General features: G+C 37.4%; 1 protein-coding gene and 1 long non-coding RNA gene across 4 annotated transcripts; one reads left to right on the top strand and one right to left on the bottom strand.

Moving 5' to 3' along the window:
- The first annotated feature begins 1,587 nt into the window (after positions 1–1,587).
- LOC6567267 (cadherin-99C) lies at positions 1,588–17,070 on the top strand. 2 transcript variants are annotated; one of them, XM_032740321.2, is made up of 11 exons: positions 1,588–1,892; positions 5,977–6,150; positions 6,652–6,830; positions 7,532–7,654; positions 10,676–10,855; positions 10,924–10,989; positions 11,414–14,338; positions 14,558–15,094; positions 15,153–15,271; positions 15,633–16,370; positions 16,458–17,070. In XM_032740321.2, exons 2-11 carry the CDS (start codon positions 5,982–5,984, stop codon positions 16,597–16,599), a joined length of 5,178 nt encoding a protein of 1,725 aa, XP_032596212.1. In that variant the 5' UTR covers positions 1,588–1,892; positions 5,977–5,981; the 3' UTR covers positions 16,600–17,070. The 2 variants fall into 2 exon arrangements, with proteins under 2 accessions (XP_032596212.1, XP_043071185.1); XM_043215250.1 differs by lacking the exon at positions 1,588–1,892 and adding an exon at positions 5,459–5,477.
- LOC116805805 lies at positions 7,379–8,111 on the bottom strand. Of its 2 annotated transcripts, none has more exons than XR_006246683.1 (3): positions 8,031–8,111; positions 7,838–7,950; positions 7,379–7,687 (listed from the first exon to the last, which is right to left on the bottom strand). It is a non-coding gene; the product is annotated as an uncharacterized LOC116805805 (long non-coding RNA). The 2 variants fall into 2 exon arrangements; XR_004365409.1 differs by having other exon boundaries at positions 7,838–7,975.
- Positions 17,071–17,217: the final 147 nt, after the last annotated feature.

Below are 17,217 nucleotides of genomic sequence, written 5' to 3' on the forward strand. Positions count from 1 at the left end.
TATAATTTATGCAGATTGGGACACTTATCATCGACACCTGCGCTTCCGACAGTGTCCTACCACCGGTTATTGCCTTAACTCTGTTAACTCTGTTAGCCGGTTCAAAATACCAAAGCATCCATTTTAAGATTAAGCCATTCCTGTGCAAAGTGTTCCGTTGTGATAAATAACAATTACTTCCACTGTCTGTAGCTAATCATCGTTGCTATTTTTCATAGCTCTTGCAGAATAATAACTGAGTTCCGCTCTTTTCTATTATTAATTCTTATGGTAATTAACTTGGGGGTTTCTCTTTAATTATTGTGTGTGAATTATTAAAATAAATATAAAATTATATTATTCCGTAAAAACATAAATATGATATCATTTGCTCAACTTTTGTGATTATTTCCCGCATTTTATGTATTTCATAAAAATATAAAAATAATTATACCAAAATCATTTGATCTACTTCTGTGATAATTTCCCACATAGGATTTGCGAGCTCCATTTAATGTGCAAATATTTGGTACAAATGTACAGAACTGCACACATAAATACAAACATCTTATTGCATTTACATACGTACAAACATACAGGTGTTTAATGACAAAAATGTGACTACGATTTATGCAAATGGTGCAACACACACATACATACATACACACTTATGTCATGTGTATATGTATATGTGTTGCCAGCATAGCAAAGCAGCAAACGAAACGCTTGGCCATTTTAGGAAAATGTTGTTGTGTTTTCGGCACCACAACCATTAAAAATACCTGCAAAATGCAGACTCTGAGGCTGCTGCCAACGCGTAAATGCAAAAGCAACCTGCCTTTCAGAAACTTCATTCATTTAATGCTGCACAACGAAGGAGCCCCACAGAGTCCCAAGCTGAAATGTGGTCGACGTTGTACATAGCAGTCACCAACTAATAGAAGAGCGAAACAATAAAAAAAAAATAGACAACAACAACATGCACACAGAGACCAATAAAACAATTGAGAAGCTGTAAAAACCACAACAAAGAAGAAGAGTTTTAAACTGGTTTTCAGCACAACATAACTGAAACAAGTTGGAGCTGTTTATTAAATGTTAACCTAACAGTCAACTGTTAACCGTTTGCAATTGGCATCCATTGGCCTGCTGCTGCTGCTGCATATGCTGCACCTGCAGATCGCGAAAAAATAAACACAAATATGCACCACACTCCTGGCCAGTTGAATAGGTTGGAGAGTGGAGAATATGTGAAATGCGATAAATACAGTGTTGATAGCCCATTTCAATCAACTATATTGCCCTTTACAGCAGTTGCAATTGTATATTGAATGTAAAGTATTTATCGAATTCTATTTACATACACGCAAATGCACATAATTTATTTATGTATATCTACAATAGTTATTTGTATATAATCCTTTTACTTGTATCACCAGCCAAACGAGTACGTAAAAACCAGTTTATGCCATAGACAAACCAGATTTCTTAACCGTTTCGATCGGAACGTGCTTCGCTTTGAATCGAGTCGAGCGCCCACTTGTTGCTGTTGCTGTTTGCTCCACGGTCGGCAAAAGTCAGTCTTAAGCCAGCTACCTGTGATTTCAGGTGTTGTAATTGTCGTGCGCGCTTGGCTCCCATCCACATTTTTTCACACACGAAATTCGCGTTTGAGCCACCAACACCAACACCACAAGCAGCAACAGGCTTAAATATGTGTGCACAATACGAAGTGTAAATAAAAGTAAATAAGCGGATAGCAAATCTATCGTATCTGCTACACTTCTGTGGCTTTTAATACGGCTAACAACACAAAAAACTTCATTCTACAGTTTTGTATTGCAAATGAAGTTGGTGTAACCATGTGTTCATTAGTGCAATAAATATTATTATCATTGCAGAAGTTGAAAAAGGTAATGAAAAATAAAAATAAAAATTCACATCTTCAAATCTATTAAATTACCGCTTATGCTAAAAAGTGTGCGCGAATGTGTGTGTGTGTGTGAAAATTATTGTGACTTGGATGAAAGCTGAGAATCTTGTTTTTTCGCCATCTTCAGAGATAACACTTTCTAACACTCAAATATACCTATGCGAGTGTTTGTGTGTGTGCGTGTATAGCTAAGATTGCGGATCTTCATGTGCGAGAAATGCAAAAACAAAAAAAGAGTCAAAAGTGAAATCCATAAGTATTTGTAAATGTTTACAGTTGGAATAAAACAAACAGATATTTACATGATAACTGTAAGATATATAGATGTGATGTATGCAACTTATAAAACAAACATGTCTCTATATAAAACACAATAAACCAAACATAGCTCAACTCAAATAGTGATCATATATGGAAATCATTAAAAAAGCAAATAAATACAGATGATATAAATGATGTCTGCTAATTATAAAACAAACATAGCTCTATATATGTCAAGAAATCGAGTTTTACTTATATATACCCTATATGCTACTCACAAGGCATGCCACACAAATTACAGCAAACAGATATGTAAATGATAACTGTAAGATATATAAAGCATAGAGATGATGTATGTAAATTATACAACAAACATGTCTTTATGTAAAAAATTACCATGTTTACTATTAAGCAAAGACGGTGTGCTAAACAAAGAAGATATAAGTTATGTCTGCTAATAATAAATCAAACGTGACTGTATATACTTTATATATACTCTATATGCTGAACTCTCGAAGTCTGCCAGATAAATGACGTTGGAAAACGTTTAAATTTTCCATCAATTACATTTGCCAGGATGTTTGCAGTCACTTTTTTTTGCTGTCGTGCTCGGCAGAAACATAGAGTTGAGAATTGACCCCAATAGTGTGTTGTGGCAGAGGAAAAGCATTATTATGTTGGGGTAAATGGCAAATGAGGTCACGTGTGCAGAGCGCGCGCGTTTGCAAATAAAATAAACTGCTGTCACAGGTACTCGTCGTCGTCGTCGTACACGTTGAGACAGACTTTGCTAGACGATGAAAATCAACTTGCCACACTACTTTTACTGCACGCAGCCGCAGCCACTGCCAGAGTCGCATTCACATCCACAGCCACAGCAGCTGTCGACAGTATTGAGTAGTTGTATTATTGTTTTTGTTTGGCGGATTTTTGTGTTGAGCAGGTTTTCAAAAGATTTGTTTTTTTTTTTCGCTTAACTGGTGTGGGTGTCTCTCTCTCCCTCTCTCTTTCTCTCTCTCTCTCTCTCTCTCTCTCTCTCTCTCTCTCTGTGTATTTTGAGTGTTTTATGCTCGGCCATCGTTTGGTTGGCAAAAGTGAAACTTAAATGTCTTCGAATCGTGCGAGAATCATTTATCGGTATGCAAATGTTTACTTTAACAAACCAAGTACCCGTTTGTTTTCTCGGTTAATGTACAATATTGTCCAGCATTGTACATGAAAATCTTTACTGTTATTTGCCCAAGAGAAACCAAGTGAAAGTTGTCCTTTATCCGGTGTGTATAGGGGCTGACTTGGAGCCGGTAAGAGAAAGACAGCTTGTTCATTTTTCAAAATTATTAAATGTTTACTCAGAAAATAAAAAATATAGTTTACGGTCTAATAAGTCATTGCGACATGAAGAAAAAACTCTTATATTATTTGATTTTATATATTTGATTTGTATTTCGAATTTGTTATAATATAAATTTAAAAAACTATTTTTTCCAACCTTTTGCTAATTTTCCAAATTAGAAACAAAGATTGGAAGAAAACGCGCAAAGAAAATCGCCAGCGTTTGATAGAAATCTATTTGTTTATTTATTTATATTTAGATATTAGATGTATATCTTTAAATGTTTCTTTTATAAAAACAAAAACTAATATTTGTATATAAAATTTGTTATAAAGTAGATTTAAAGTATTATATTCTCTACATTTTTGTTAATGCTTCCCATAATATAAACAAATAGACTTCCTTGTTTATTGCTGTATATAGAAACCCAATGTATACAGATAAATTGGCACACCTCGTTTTCAAGTTTCTAAAAATTTGCTGCCAACATTTTGCAGATAAGTTGTTTATAGAGCAAATTCAAGCTTTTTCCTGTAAGATTATGCTATCATTTTGTTGAGTGTACTCGTAAATATAATTGCATACATTTGTTTCTATGTATGCATCCGCTTACCACCAACTTTTTATATTCTTGGAGTGTTTGCATTTTCGATTGGTAATGCTGACTTGCGACAGTTCAGCAAATTTTCTGTTGAAATCAAGAATATGACACCATACGTAACAAAATGCGGTTGAGCATTTAATCAAACGAGTATATGAATGTGTGAGTGTATTAATATGTGAATATGTCCATATAGCGATTATTTAAATTGTGTCTCCAAAATGCGTTGGGCCTTGATGAAAACATTTTCGGTTTCACATCATTTAACCTTTGACATATTTACTGATTTACCGGTTTCTTGGCGCATCAAATATTTTGTTAAACGTGTCTGAAAAGAGGCACCCTATTGAAGAGCGTTAAAAAATTGTGTATTAAGCAAAAAATGACAGACGAAAAAGAATATGCAAGATTTCTGTTTAGGCTACATTGAAAAAATTGAAATCGAAATATTTGTGAATATGCACGTATTTTTGCCATTATTGCTTGCAATCATTTTGCTTGATAGCATATGCATTATATTGACTGCCAAGTATCTCTAGTTCAGTTGTATATAGCTCGTATATATAAGTAAAAACACTATAACTCACTCAAAATATGGAACAAATCTATTTTAATACTGAGAAATGCTCTAAAGCTAACCTATTGATATTATAATTATACCTTTTCCACCACTTGCTAGGTTGAATTTGCTCTAAAGGGAAAAATTTGCTTTGGCTCTTTTCAACGTACTACAGAATGATGTGATAATTATGCCTTTCCTCAACTTGCAAGTGGAAAAAAAGTGGAAAAACGTATGAAAAGTCTGTCGAATGATGTTCTAATTAGACCTTTTCCAGCACATGTTGATTGAATTTTCCTTATACTCCTTTTGGGTGCTCACTAATATCGTATAAACGAGCTTCCATAATAATTTGCTAGCTCTTACCGTTAAGGCTCAGACGTTGATCAGCAATTACTCATCAGCAATCAGTCAGTGTGTAGAAACTGTTTTATTTATGTAGAAGATGCTCGCTACTTAAATTACGAAAGAATGCATTAATTATTTTGCTCCCTATGGTCCAGAGCACACACCCATACACACACACACACGCAGGCATACAGGCATACATACATACATGCATAGCAGTATGTGTGAAGTTCAGAATACATATGCCAGACTTAGGCGAAAGATTACGTTCTTTATGTGGTCAGCTTAGTCAGGTCTTGTGTGTTGTTGGACTGTGTGCTGTGTGTGTTTGTTTTGTGTGTGTGCCGTGCAGTGTTCACGAATAACAGCAGGCAACAGCATCTTATCTTAGATTTCCGAAGGTCTATATATGGTCAGTACTAAAGTGGGCAACAAGAAAAACGCGTAGACAGCACCAAGATGGGTAAGTTAAATATTTATTGCATATTGATGTCAGGCCATTTAAGGTTCTGCCAGCCACCTTTGTGCATAAATAAATATACTACATACTTACAATTGATTTCTGATGCTTTATAAAGTTCAAGAACAATAGCTCAATTTTATTTGTTTGTTCAAAAGTTCACCTTCCCTCGATGACAGACCCTTGAGAAATTTGATTTATTTCGATTTATTTACGTACATTTGAATTGTGTTGGTAAATCTATATTATTTTCTTCTTATATGGTACAATAATATAAACTATATAATATTTATTTATATACGCAGAGCATTTGTGTATTTTTGTATATATAAGCTAAATACGCAAGTCTGTAAGTTTATGTATAGGGTATCTTATGGCCAGTAATTTTATCTTAAGCGTTTATCTAGCGCAAATGTAAATGTATTCAATAAATTAACTAAAATGCATTAAATCAATGGAAGCAATCATTTTTAAGTCCAGTTATTTGATGTTGTCTTTGCAGTTAAAATGACTTTCTACAGTGTGATGAGACCATTTGGACCCTGCTTTCTGGGGATTCTTCTAATGCTTGGCAGCTGTGAAGATGCAGTCGGTGTTCTAGGTAAATCACAAATGTGCGAAGTGGAAACTGGGCAAACAAACATTATACTGGATATTGAGGAGAGTCGAGGGAATTGTAAGTATTTTAGTATGAACATAAAGAATAAATAGGTAATTACGAATTCCCCAGTGAATTTCGCACAGTACGTCAAGCAAAAATATCCTTTAATGGCTATACACACTCTTCTCCATTGAAATGTGAGTTGAAGCAGGAAAGTGGAAATCAGAGCCGTAATATCGTCTCTCTTCTGTATTGTCTCTCTCTCCTTTCCTTCCCATTGAATGTGTTCACATTTTGCAATAATTGCAACGAACTTTCTAGATACTTGATTGCATCCATACACAAAGACTAGTTCGTATAAATACCTTAAGTCACTCCGCCAAAGAGAAAGGCTTATGTCGATACATATATACATATGTACGTACATAGGGGACTTCCATAGCTTCGAGTTGTCTTTGACATCTTTCTGACTCGGTTAAAAGGAAAAAACATTTGAGTTTCGAACTGCACTGATACTAATAAAATTCCAATTACCCGTTTTATTAATGAATGTATGTATCTGATCTATTCATACAGTAATTGGACAATCGACAACACCGGCTCAGCTGCCAATTTATGGGGATCCCTCCACGGAAATAGCGCTCGATCTAGTTTTTCCGAAGGGACATCCCACTTTCCAATTGGATGGAAAGAGTCTAAAGCTGCTTCAGCCGCTCGATCGTGATGAGGAGAACTTAAGTCACATTGTCTTCCAGGTGAGTCTAAATAAAAGTTAGGATACCTCCTAGCATCTGTCAAGGATTGTAGTAAACTGTTTCTGAAATTTTACTGAAAAACGTTGTTGAATTTTAAGAACATTGGATTGATCATAAATTGAATTGTTGGTATTTACCTTTAACTTGTTAAATAGAATCTGACTGAATGGAAGCATCTTGGAATAAATGTTAAGAGAGCTTTTTTCTTATACTCTGAACTAATTAAAAATGGATAAAAATCGTATAATGAATCTGCACAAGATAGGTAATAGGATGAGGAATTCATCTTCGATCCCATAAAGTATATACATATATCAGCATGAGCAGCCGCTTTGATATATCCATTTCACACGATCCGTCTGTCGGTTTGTCTGTCAGTATGAACTCGCAGATCTCAGAGACTATTGGAGTTAGATATTTCAAATTTGGAATATAGGTTTCAGTATTCTACCGGGAAGATCAAGTTAAATTAATTTTACCGATAGCCACCAAAGCGGCAATTTGGAAGGCAGGGCCTTCCAGTTGCTTAGAAGCGTTTTAAAAGAAAATTTGGCAATAAAACAAGAATTATATATTTTACAGCTGGGTTCAGAGTATCGCGGAGTCGAGCTCACTCGACTACAACATTCTTACATGTTTTATCTGAAGATTTTTGTTCTTGCTTGCGTGTGAAAATTAAATGCAATGATTTTTTGTTTTAGGTCTCGTGCACGATTCGGGAGACGAATAAGAAGAGAAACATTCCGCTTATTGTACGGGTGTCCGACGTCAATGACAATGCGCCGCAATTCATGAACACGCCGTATGAGGTCACTGTACCAGAGGTAAGTACACCGTGGAGTACTTAAGTGTAGCTACTAAAAATTAATAATAATAATAATAAATAATATAAGTAGTCTTGTCTGCTCATCCGTTATGTTTTCTTAAAATAAAAGAGTGTACAAATTAGTGAGGCTTAATTTTGTGCTAAGTCGTAATTCCGTCATTAATTTATAGTATATACTTACTATATACTGTGTTTTGTTTTGAGCTTTTTAATCAAAAATTGCGGACAAACTGGTTTCTACAGCCATATACAAGACCTTCTTGGGCATCTGCCAACTGAATCTTCTTCAGCGGTCTTAAAGAGAATATTTTGCTGCTTACTATATATTTATATACATATAAATATAGTATATATATATATATATATATATATACCATGCTATTGTGTTTTCTTGTCCGCTTTGCGTTTTTCCAGTTGCGTGTGCTGGGACCAAACAATGCCTGGAATAATTTATTTGCATTTTAATATGACAAACACAAGCTTGACATATTTGAACTGGATTTTACAAAGCCTCCGATTTTAACAGGTTAAATGCATTGACGCATACTTAGCATATTTATCTGGTTGAACAACATGCAATTGCTCCTTCTCAAAAGCGCATCAATCAAATCGTTCTTGTTTAATAATAGGCTCGTGCTCACGTTAGCGATTATCAACAAACATGAATGCATTAAGTTTTATTCATAAGCTATTATTTTCTTAATTGACATATTTAAAAAATGACGGTTATTTGGAATGACTACAATTCACTATTGGTGGTTCTGGATTATACTGCATTAAATCAATGAAAACCAACATTCTGACAATATTTAAGTTAAAATGGGAGCATTTTCTCATTATTGAAAAGTAAGCCCGACCATTAGCCACACAGATTTTCTACATAAGTACACAGGAGCATATAAACCACTAGTTAATATGTATAGTTATATGTATGTATTAATATGCATATAAAACACAAGTTGACATATGTTTTCCATTTTATGTCTATGGCGACAGACACACAAGTCGCCATGTTTTTTTTTTTATTGTCTACGGAGTAGACAAAAGGATTTCGTGATTGCGATAAATATCTCTACTAATACAAATAAACTTGCATTAATATGCATGTGTAAAATGCATAGAAAATAATCATTTCGAGCAATTCCAATGCATTGAAGATATTTATTCAGCGACCGCATATTGCTTCTTATTTTTATTTATTTTTTTTGCTAAACTTAAGCTCAGATATTTTCTGTTCCTTCAACCTGATTGCACAATGTGCAAAGTTCAACCAGCGCCAACAGAAGTAAAATATAAAAATCATTATTCTCTGTCGTTTGGTCTTTAGGTGAAGACCAACCAATGGATGGCTGTAACCTTACTTACACTCAGAAAAAAGATATCTACGATTTTCTAGATTCCCACTAAAATTGAATTTGCCAAGAAAAGCAGTGTCAAATTATTATTATTATAAAAGCTGCCATAAGCAATTCGAATTTCCGAATACTTGGCATCTTTTTTTTTTGGGAGGATCAAATCTGGTTCTTAATCGGATTAGAATATGAACCTTTTTGCAGATTTCATTAAAAAAAGTCGTGACCTACATGGATCTCAAATGTCAATCAAAATTTGTTCCTCTAATGTAAATTAGTCAAATTAATAAACAGGGTATACAAAGTATATACTGCACATGCATTGATGTGTTGCACCTTGCCACAAAATTGCATAAGACATGCCAACAATAACAATTGCGCCTATTTGTGGGCTGTTTGACTTGTACCGCTTTGCCATTTAATGTACATAAGAAGAGAAACCAATTGAAAAGTTCAACACAATGTCTAAGTAACTTCTCGCCCCAAGCCAGGCGACATGCGAATGTTAAACCAGTAACAACTAACCCTGAGGTAACAGGCACTTGTAAAACATACAACGAAAAAAAAAAGATGCTAACACACATACACATACAAGACACAATACAGACAAGCCCAAGTATATAGTGATAGTTAAATGTAAAAGGCTGTTCGCATTTTGTGCTTTTTGTTTGGCCGTTATATAACTGCACTTTTGGTGCATCTCTCTCTCTCAATGATGTTGGGCACGTTTTGTCACCCAGCTTGTTTCTGTTGTTCACCGGATTGCTGGCTATTTATGCTGGCTTCTGGCTGCTGTCTGCTGTCCGCTATCTGCAGTCTGCAGTCTGCTGGTTGGTGGTTGGTGGCTGCCCAAACCGTTTAACAACAATAGCGCTGCACAGTTGCACAGTTTGCTACCTAATTTTCATGAACATGCCATTTTTGGTTTCCGGTGCAACGTAGTTAGCATATTTTCACGGCACAGAACGGTAACAATCATTATCGTTATAATGTTTATACGTCAATAATTCAAATTTATAGTAGTGCATTTTTGGGCACAAGCGATATTATTTTTTTCTATCAATAGTTGAATTATCAGTGTATCCTTATATGCAGTTCATAAAAGGATTCTTCTTTTTTCAATAGTCAAATTATCAATTGACCTTTATATGCAGTTAACAGAAAGATAGTAGATGGTAGTAAAAGTATGTGACACACAGAAGGACGCATCTTCGATCCCATAAAAAATATATATTCTTAATCATGAGCAACAGCTGAGTCGATCTAGTTTGTCTATCCATCTAAATGAACAAGCAGATTTCAGCGTTTAAAAGAGCTAGAGACTTTAAATAAGAATTAAGTTCTCCCTTACCCCGCGCTAATCAAGTTAGTTTCATTGTAATGAATAACTGCCCCATTTCCTGAGTATCACATTTCCGATGGCAATAAAACCTAAAAATTTAAGAGGCAGAGGCTTCTAATTAATATGTATTTGCATACGAGTATTATTCATCGACTGGGGAAATTTCATTTAAGAACAGTCAAGAAACGTTCCGTGAAACGTCCAGTATATGACTCAAAATATATTCCGATATTGATTGAGATCAAAATTTGCTTACTTAAAAAATGTATCGATTTTTTATTACTTTGTTTTATTAATGATTATATATTATTTGCAACTTTTACAGAGCACTCCTTTGGGCACGACAGTTTTTCGGAATATACAGGCGGTCGATAAGGATGCCGGCGTTAATGGTCTAGTTGAGTATTTTATAGTTAAGGGCAATACCAATACTACCGAGGACGAGAAGTTAACTAGTGCCGATGGTTACGGATCTTTTGCCATATCATTTCCCCATCAGGGACAAGTGAGTAACACTCTAAAGATATTTAAGTTGTCAATTCTAATTCTTTACTCTATCCACACCATATTTAGGTCACAGTTGCAAAGACTTTGGATTATGAAAAGATACAACGCTATTATTTGACAATTGTCGCATCGGTGAGTAACATTTCAGGCTATACCGATTATTGCCCGAGTTATTTCCTGACCGTCTACTTATATAATTATTCGATTGCGTTATTTGGCATTTAAATTAATAGTTTTCAGTTAAGTTTTTAGAGCGTACAAATGTGTCATTAGTATAAGTTATTATTACGTTAATGAATAGTCTTGATTGATTCAATAACTCAACATTAGCGAACAAAACAATGGAAATATTTCTTAAACTTAAACTTAAAACTAAAAAGCATAAATAGCGCCAAAGTTAAAATTTGTTTAAACTATAATTAAAAGCATTTAGCGTGTAATGCGAATTAGGTTCGGAATTTCTCACTGTGCAATTATTAACAGAGGCAAATAATTATTCGTTGTTTATTAATTATTAATAACTATTTTAATATATATTTTTTCTCTTCTTTTTAAGGATCGAGCGCGAAGTGTTTCCGAGCGATTGTCTTCGACAGCGACCCTAACTGTAAATATAGCCGACTCCGATGACATGGATCCGTCCTTCATCTATCGGGGATGTGCGCTTCTCGATGGTGCCTGTATTAATCCCGAGTATACGGCATCGGTTCCGGCAGGATCGGTGCAAGGAGTGCTCAATGTGCTGCCTGAGCGAATACAGGCGGTGGATTTGGATACGATCAGTTCGCGTATACGATATAGTTTTGCCAGTGGAATGCCTGGCAACTATGCCGACTACTTTGAGATCGATGAGGAGACGGGTGTTTTGAAGCAGATCAAAGCTGTCGATACTTCGACGGCGAAACGATACGATATAATAGTTCGAGCTGAAGAGATCTCGCCGGCTCCGCGACGCTTCACAACAGCCAAGCTGACGATTGCTGTGAAGCCCGTAGATGCAAATCCACCAGTTATATCGTCCTCCGATATCGAGGGATATGTTGATGAGAATTCACCAATCGGTACGAAAGTTTTGGATGCGAATGGCAAACCAATTACATTTAGGACAACGGACGATGACTTGGGTGAGGATGATCCGAAGCCCGAGTACATTTACGAACTGACGACGCCATCATTTAATGTGACAAGCGATGGCATTTTGATTGTCTATGAGGAGGGCTTGGATCGGGATCCGCCAGCGCCGGGACGCTACAAGTTTCAGGTTGTCGCCCGAGAGCCCCGAACAAATGCGGCAAGTGCTCCTTTGAGTCTAACCGTACATTTGCGTGATGTTAACGATAATGCTCCTAAACTGGCGATGGTTGCTCCCATCTCAATTTCGGCTGGGGATCAACACGAGCAGCGACTGGTCACGCAAATGATGGCCACCGATATTGATGAGGGACCCAATGCCGTTGTCACCTACTCCATTTACCATGTCTCCAACAATGGCATGCAAAAGTTCAAGATCAACGAGCAGACCGGAGAGATCGAGACTCAAGGTCGTTTACTCGCTGGCGAACAATATAGTATAACGGTGCAGGCAAGCGATATCGGGGGACTCTCATCCCAGGCCATTGTGGAGGTGACTGTAACACCTGGACCAAATACGAAGCCACCACGATTCACCAATGTCCTTTATGAGGTGCAAGTTAGCGAGGGTGCAGAAATTAATTCCACAGTCACCGTCGTCCATGCCGATGATCCCGAAAATGATCCCGTCATCTACTCGATCATGTCCGGCAACGATCTCAGGCAATTCTCGGTGGGCCAACAGAGTGGTGTTATTATGGTCATACGGAAACTGGATCGTGAGAGTCTAACACGCTACCAACTAATTGTGAAGGCAGAAGATAATGGCGGTCTGTCGAGTACTGCCACAGTCAATATTAAAGTCACCGATATCAATGACAAAAATCCCGAATTCGATGAACTCAACCAGCCCTACGTTTTCCACGTGGATGAGGGTAAGGATGACGCCTTTGTCGGCATTGTGCACGCCACAGATGCGGATGAGGGTGTAAATGCGGAGATTACTTACTCCATACCAACAGATATACCGTTTGCCATCAACGGAAAATCGGGTGAGATTCGCACATCCAATGAGCTGGACTATGAGCGGGTGAATGAATACAAATTTGTGGTGACGGCCAAAGATGGGGCACCCGATGCACGGCTGGGTACGGCAAGTGTTACGGTGATTGTGCACGATCTGCCGGATGAGGTGCCCAAGTTCAATGATGCCCGCATTAATGTGCGAATACCAGAGAACCAGGCCGACTTCCTTGTGGCCACTGTGCAAGCCCACGATCCCGACACCATGCCAGAGATTACCTATGTGTTGCGCAAGGGTGATGAAGAGTTGTTCAAAGTTGCTTCCAAAACGGGCGAAATACGCACAACGAAGGGTCTGGATTACGAGAAGGAGCGACAACATGAGTTGCTCGTGGGCACAATTGAGAATGACGGTGAATCACCTGGTGACACTGTGCGTATTGTCGTCGAGGTCGAGGATCGCAACGATGTACGGCCCGTATTCATCACAGTACCGGGTCCGGTGACGGTGAACGATGATCAACCCATTGGATCGGTGATAGCGACTATGCCGGCAATCGATGCCGATGGCACCCCGCCCAACAATGTGATTCGATACGAGCTGGTTGGTCGCGGCAAGGCTCTGAAATACTTCCAAGTTGATCCCGATACGGGTGCAATACGCATTCGCGATGAGTTGCGTAAGCAAGAGGATACGGAATATCAGTTGGATATACGAGCCTACGATATGGGTGAGCCTCAGCTCAGCTCAGTGGCCATGCTGCCCGTGTTTGTACGCCATCTGCTGCTCGATCCCAGTGAGGAGACTTCAATCGAAAGCAAGATGAACACGGACAGTGGACTGATTGTCAGCTCAGAGACAGTCGGATTAGCGTTTAGCGATGACAGCTATGTCATCAGTGTGCCAGAATCAACAGTCGTGAACAGCACTTTGAAGCTCATTCAAATCATCAACTCCAAGAAACCATCCAAAGGGGCACCCAACTTCAAGTGCGAGTTCATCCAAGGAAATGAGCAGGGAGTCTTCGAACTGGGTCTCGAGGATTACGGCTGCTTGTTGGTCCTCGCCAAGCCATTGGATTATGAAAGTAAAGTCTCATATAATTTGGAGTTACGCTTAGCCTCCCAGCGCTATTTTGTGAGCCCGCGCAAGGATCGTACCACAGTCAACATCATGGTGCAGGATGAAAATGATAATCCACCTGAATTTGTCTTTAATCGCTTCCATGGCCAGAATGATACGTATTATGCCGTAATCACACCGGAAATGGACATTGATATGACCATTTTGCAAGTGAGGGCAACCGATCGCGATTCGGGTAAATTTGGATCATTGAGGTACAAGCTCTATGACGAAGAAGAGCCAAGCATCAAGGATGACCATCTGGTAAGTAGCAATGAGATTTGGCTAAACTTGCAGAGCACTTTGGGTCTTCATGCTACATGTGTAAGAATCTGATCACCATTTCATATAATCTGAACAAACTTACTAGTTGCGAGATCTATTATGTTCATATTTGCTCATATCTGCAAAAGTCTATTATATTATAGAATTCCGTTTCTTATCTTTATGTTAATAACATCGATTTGTACACGACTTTTGCAGCCATCGACATACTTTATGCTAACTGAGGATACAGGTATTTTACGTACGGCTAAGCTCTTTAATGATGCCAATTTTCCGATGATATTCTACGTGGAGGCCAGTGATAATGATGCCATCGAACAGGGATCACATCATACAAGGGCACGCATCGTTATCAATAGGTTAATGGATGTCAATCGTATGGCTCTGGCATTCACCAATGCGGCACCCAATAAGATACGAAACCATTATGCAGCACTGGAGGAGCTGATCGAGGAGACGACCAATGGATTGGTCAGTGGCATTGAAAGGATAAGCAATCGCAAATACTTAACGAGCAACGGCTCGGTCTTGGAGAATCCGGATGCTACCGATGTGTGGTTTTACCTTATCGATCCCAAATCGGAGACATTACTAAGTCGCAACGATAGTGTTGTCCAGGAGACGTTGTTAGAGTCGTCTGTTGCCTCGGCATTGAACTTGGCAGCTTCGGACTTGGCACATGCCAATGCAGATGGAATTCACGCACCAATCCAAGTGAAGGAACAGGTTCACAAGGTAAGCGTATTGTAGACAAAATTAAATATCTATACTAATACAAAAAATGCATTTCTAGGTCAAAACTGCTAGTAGCATCGATGACGAAGTTTTCTCCTTCACGCTTATTTCCATATCTATCATTATACTGGTTCTGGGCACCATCGGCATAATCTATATATGCATATCATGGTCCAAGTAAGTAATATTACAAAAGAATCGCACTGTAATTGCGTAGTAGATTCCTTAAATCTAAAATACATATTTTGTGTGCGGAATGATTAGAAAAACTTATAGTTAAAATTTGTTTACAATGTAAGAGAAGACATTACAGGCATAGAACATTTTTACTGCTCTTGGTCAACTATGAACAGTTAGCAACACCTTACAACATCTTTAGAAAATTTAATTCAATCTGAAATTGTGAAGATTATTGTTCTTGTAGTAGAACCATTTTGAAAAACATCCATGATTAATTATTTTTTCCACTTTTTCTCAGTTTTTTTTTAATTAACTGCCTGCAATCAACTAACTAATCGATTACTTTTCTACAACTTAGATATAAAAATTTCAAGGAACGCATTCGTCATTATTCGGCACCAAGTCCGACACGCTATGATCCTGTGATAGTCAACTCGCAAGCCTCGAATGTTGGCGATGCTGTAGCTAATTTAAAGGAGTACGAAACACAGATGCTTGCTATGGCTGTTCCCCCCGATGGTGATGAGGACTTGCAGCTGGATTTCAGTGCAAAGAATCACGCCTTTTCCCTAGATAATGTCAGCTATATAACGCACAAGCAGAATGGCGCCGGAGAAATGCAGTCGAGTCCCACGCAAATGGATGGCAATCTGAGCACAATTTCCACACTTCGCCATAACAATCTGAATAATCTAGCCAATAATATAAACAACAACAACAATTTGACGATGAACAATCGTCAGAATACTTTTAATCGCACACTGGAAATGAATTCGCGTAACAATGCCAATCCACTTGCCATTCCGGCGAACTGTACGCCCGGCACATTAACATTGGGGCGTATTAAGCACCATAATAGCAATAACTATCTGAACGATAGCTACAAATATGATGCATCGAGCCGAAATAATTTGGCCAATGCCAGTGCCCAAAACAATGGATTTAGCACGATGGGCAGGCGTGGCAACACCTTTGGCGGAATGGCATCCTTGAACGGTGCTGGAGAGCTCATGACCAACACTCTTGGTCGCAATAACCAGCAGAATAATCGTCTAAATGCTGACGAACTGCCCATTGCCAATCCGTTGTTCCAAAGGTAAGTTACTCTATTCAATTCAACATCTTTAAAAATGTAACAAGTAAAATATACCATTTGATTAATGCATTTCGCTCTTTCTTTCAGATCTAATGGTGATAGTCATAATCACAATATGAGTTTTACCAACGAAAATGTGATTTTTGCCAAGCGAGACTACGGCCAAATGAGCTTCTCCTATTTGAATGACTTGGATCGATCGGAGGTGGAGACGACAACGGAGCTATGAAGGATTAACTACTTACAATTTAGTATGAAATTTTGATGTATTTATTAATGTTGTATTTATCTGTACATACGATTTGTACGAGTAAGCAATTCTCGATTAAGGCATTTAAGTAGTTATAAATTCTCGAAAATTGCTCTTAGATTATTTGAAGTAATGTGCAGATGCCATTATAATGAGAATGTAATTCCAACAAGCTGTAAATATAATAAGCTGATAAGATTTAATTATTTTTTGTACATAAGCAGTAAGCAACTGCAGTCATTAGTTTCGTATAAGTAGTGGCATTTTAAAAACACATTGGGTATATACAAATAAATATATACATATTATGTACTAAGAAAAATGAGTTTATTTAGGATCATAAGTTTTGCAGGCCATAAATATATCTTTGATATCAAATTGAACTGAAGAAAATGCCTGTAAGCAATTTATATGTATCTACTTTTATAAGTAGTTAAATATGTTGAACAACAATTTATATGAAATATAATATATTAATATATAAAAAAATAATACAATTGTTTTGTTATCCAAAATAATATATATTTTGCAAAGCGTATTACAATTCTGTTGTGAAAGAGATGTCTCCGTTTATATACTCTTGATTATCATCACTTA

Source organism: Drosophila grimshawi, unplaced genomic scaffold (genome assembly GCF_018153295.1).
Source record: "Drosophila grimshawi isolate 15287-2541.00 unplaced genomic scaffold, ASM1815329v1 contig_311, whole genome shotgun sequence".
NCBI classification, from domain to species: domain Eukaryota; kingdom Metazoa; phylum Arthropoda; class Insecta; order Diptera; family Drosophilidae; genus Drosophila; species Drosophila grimshawi.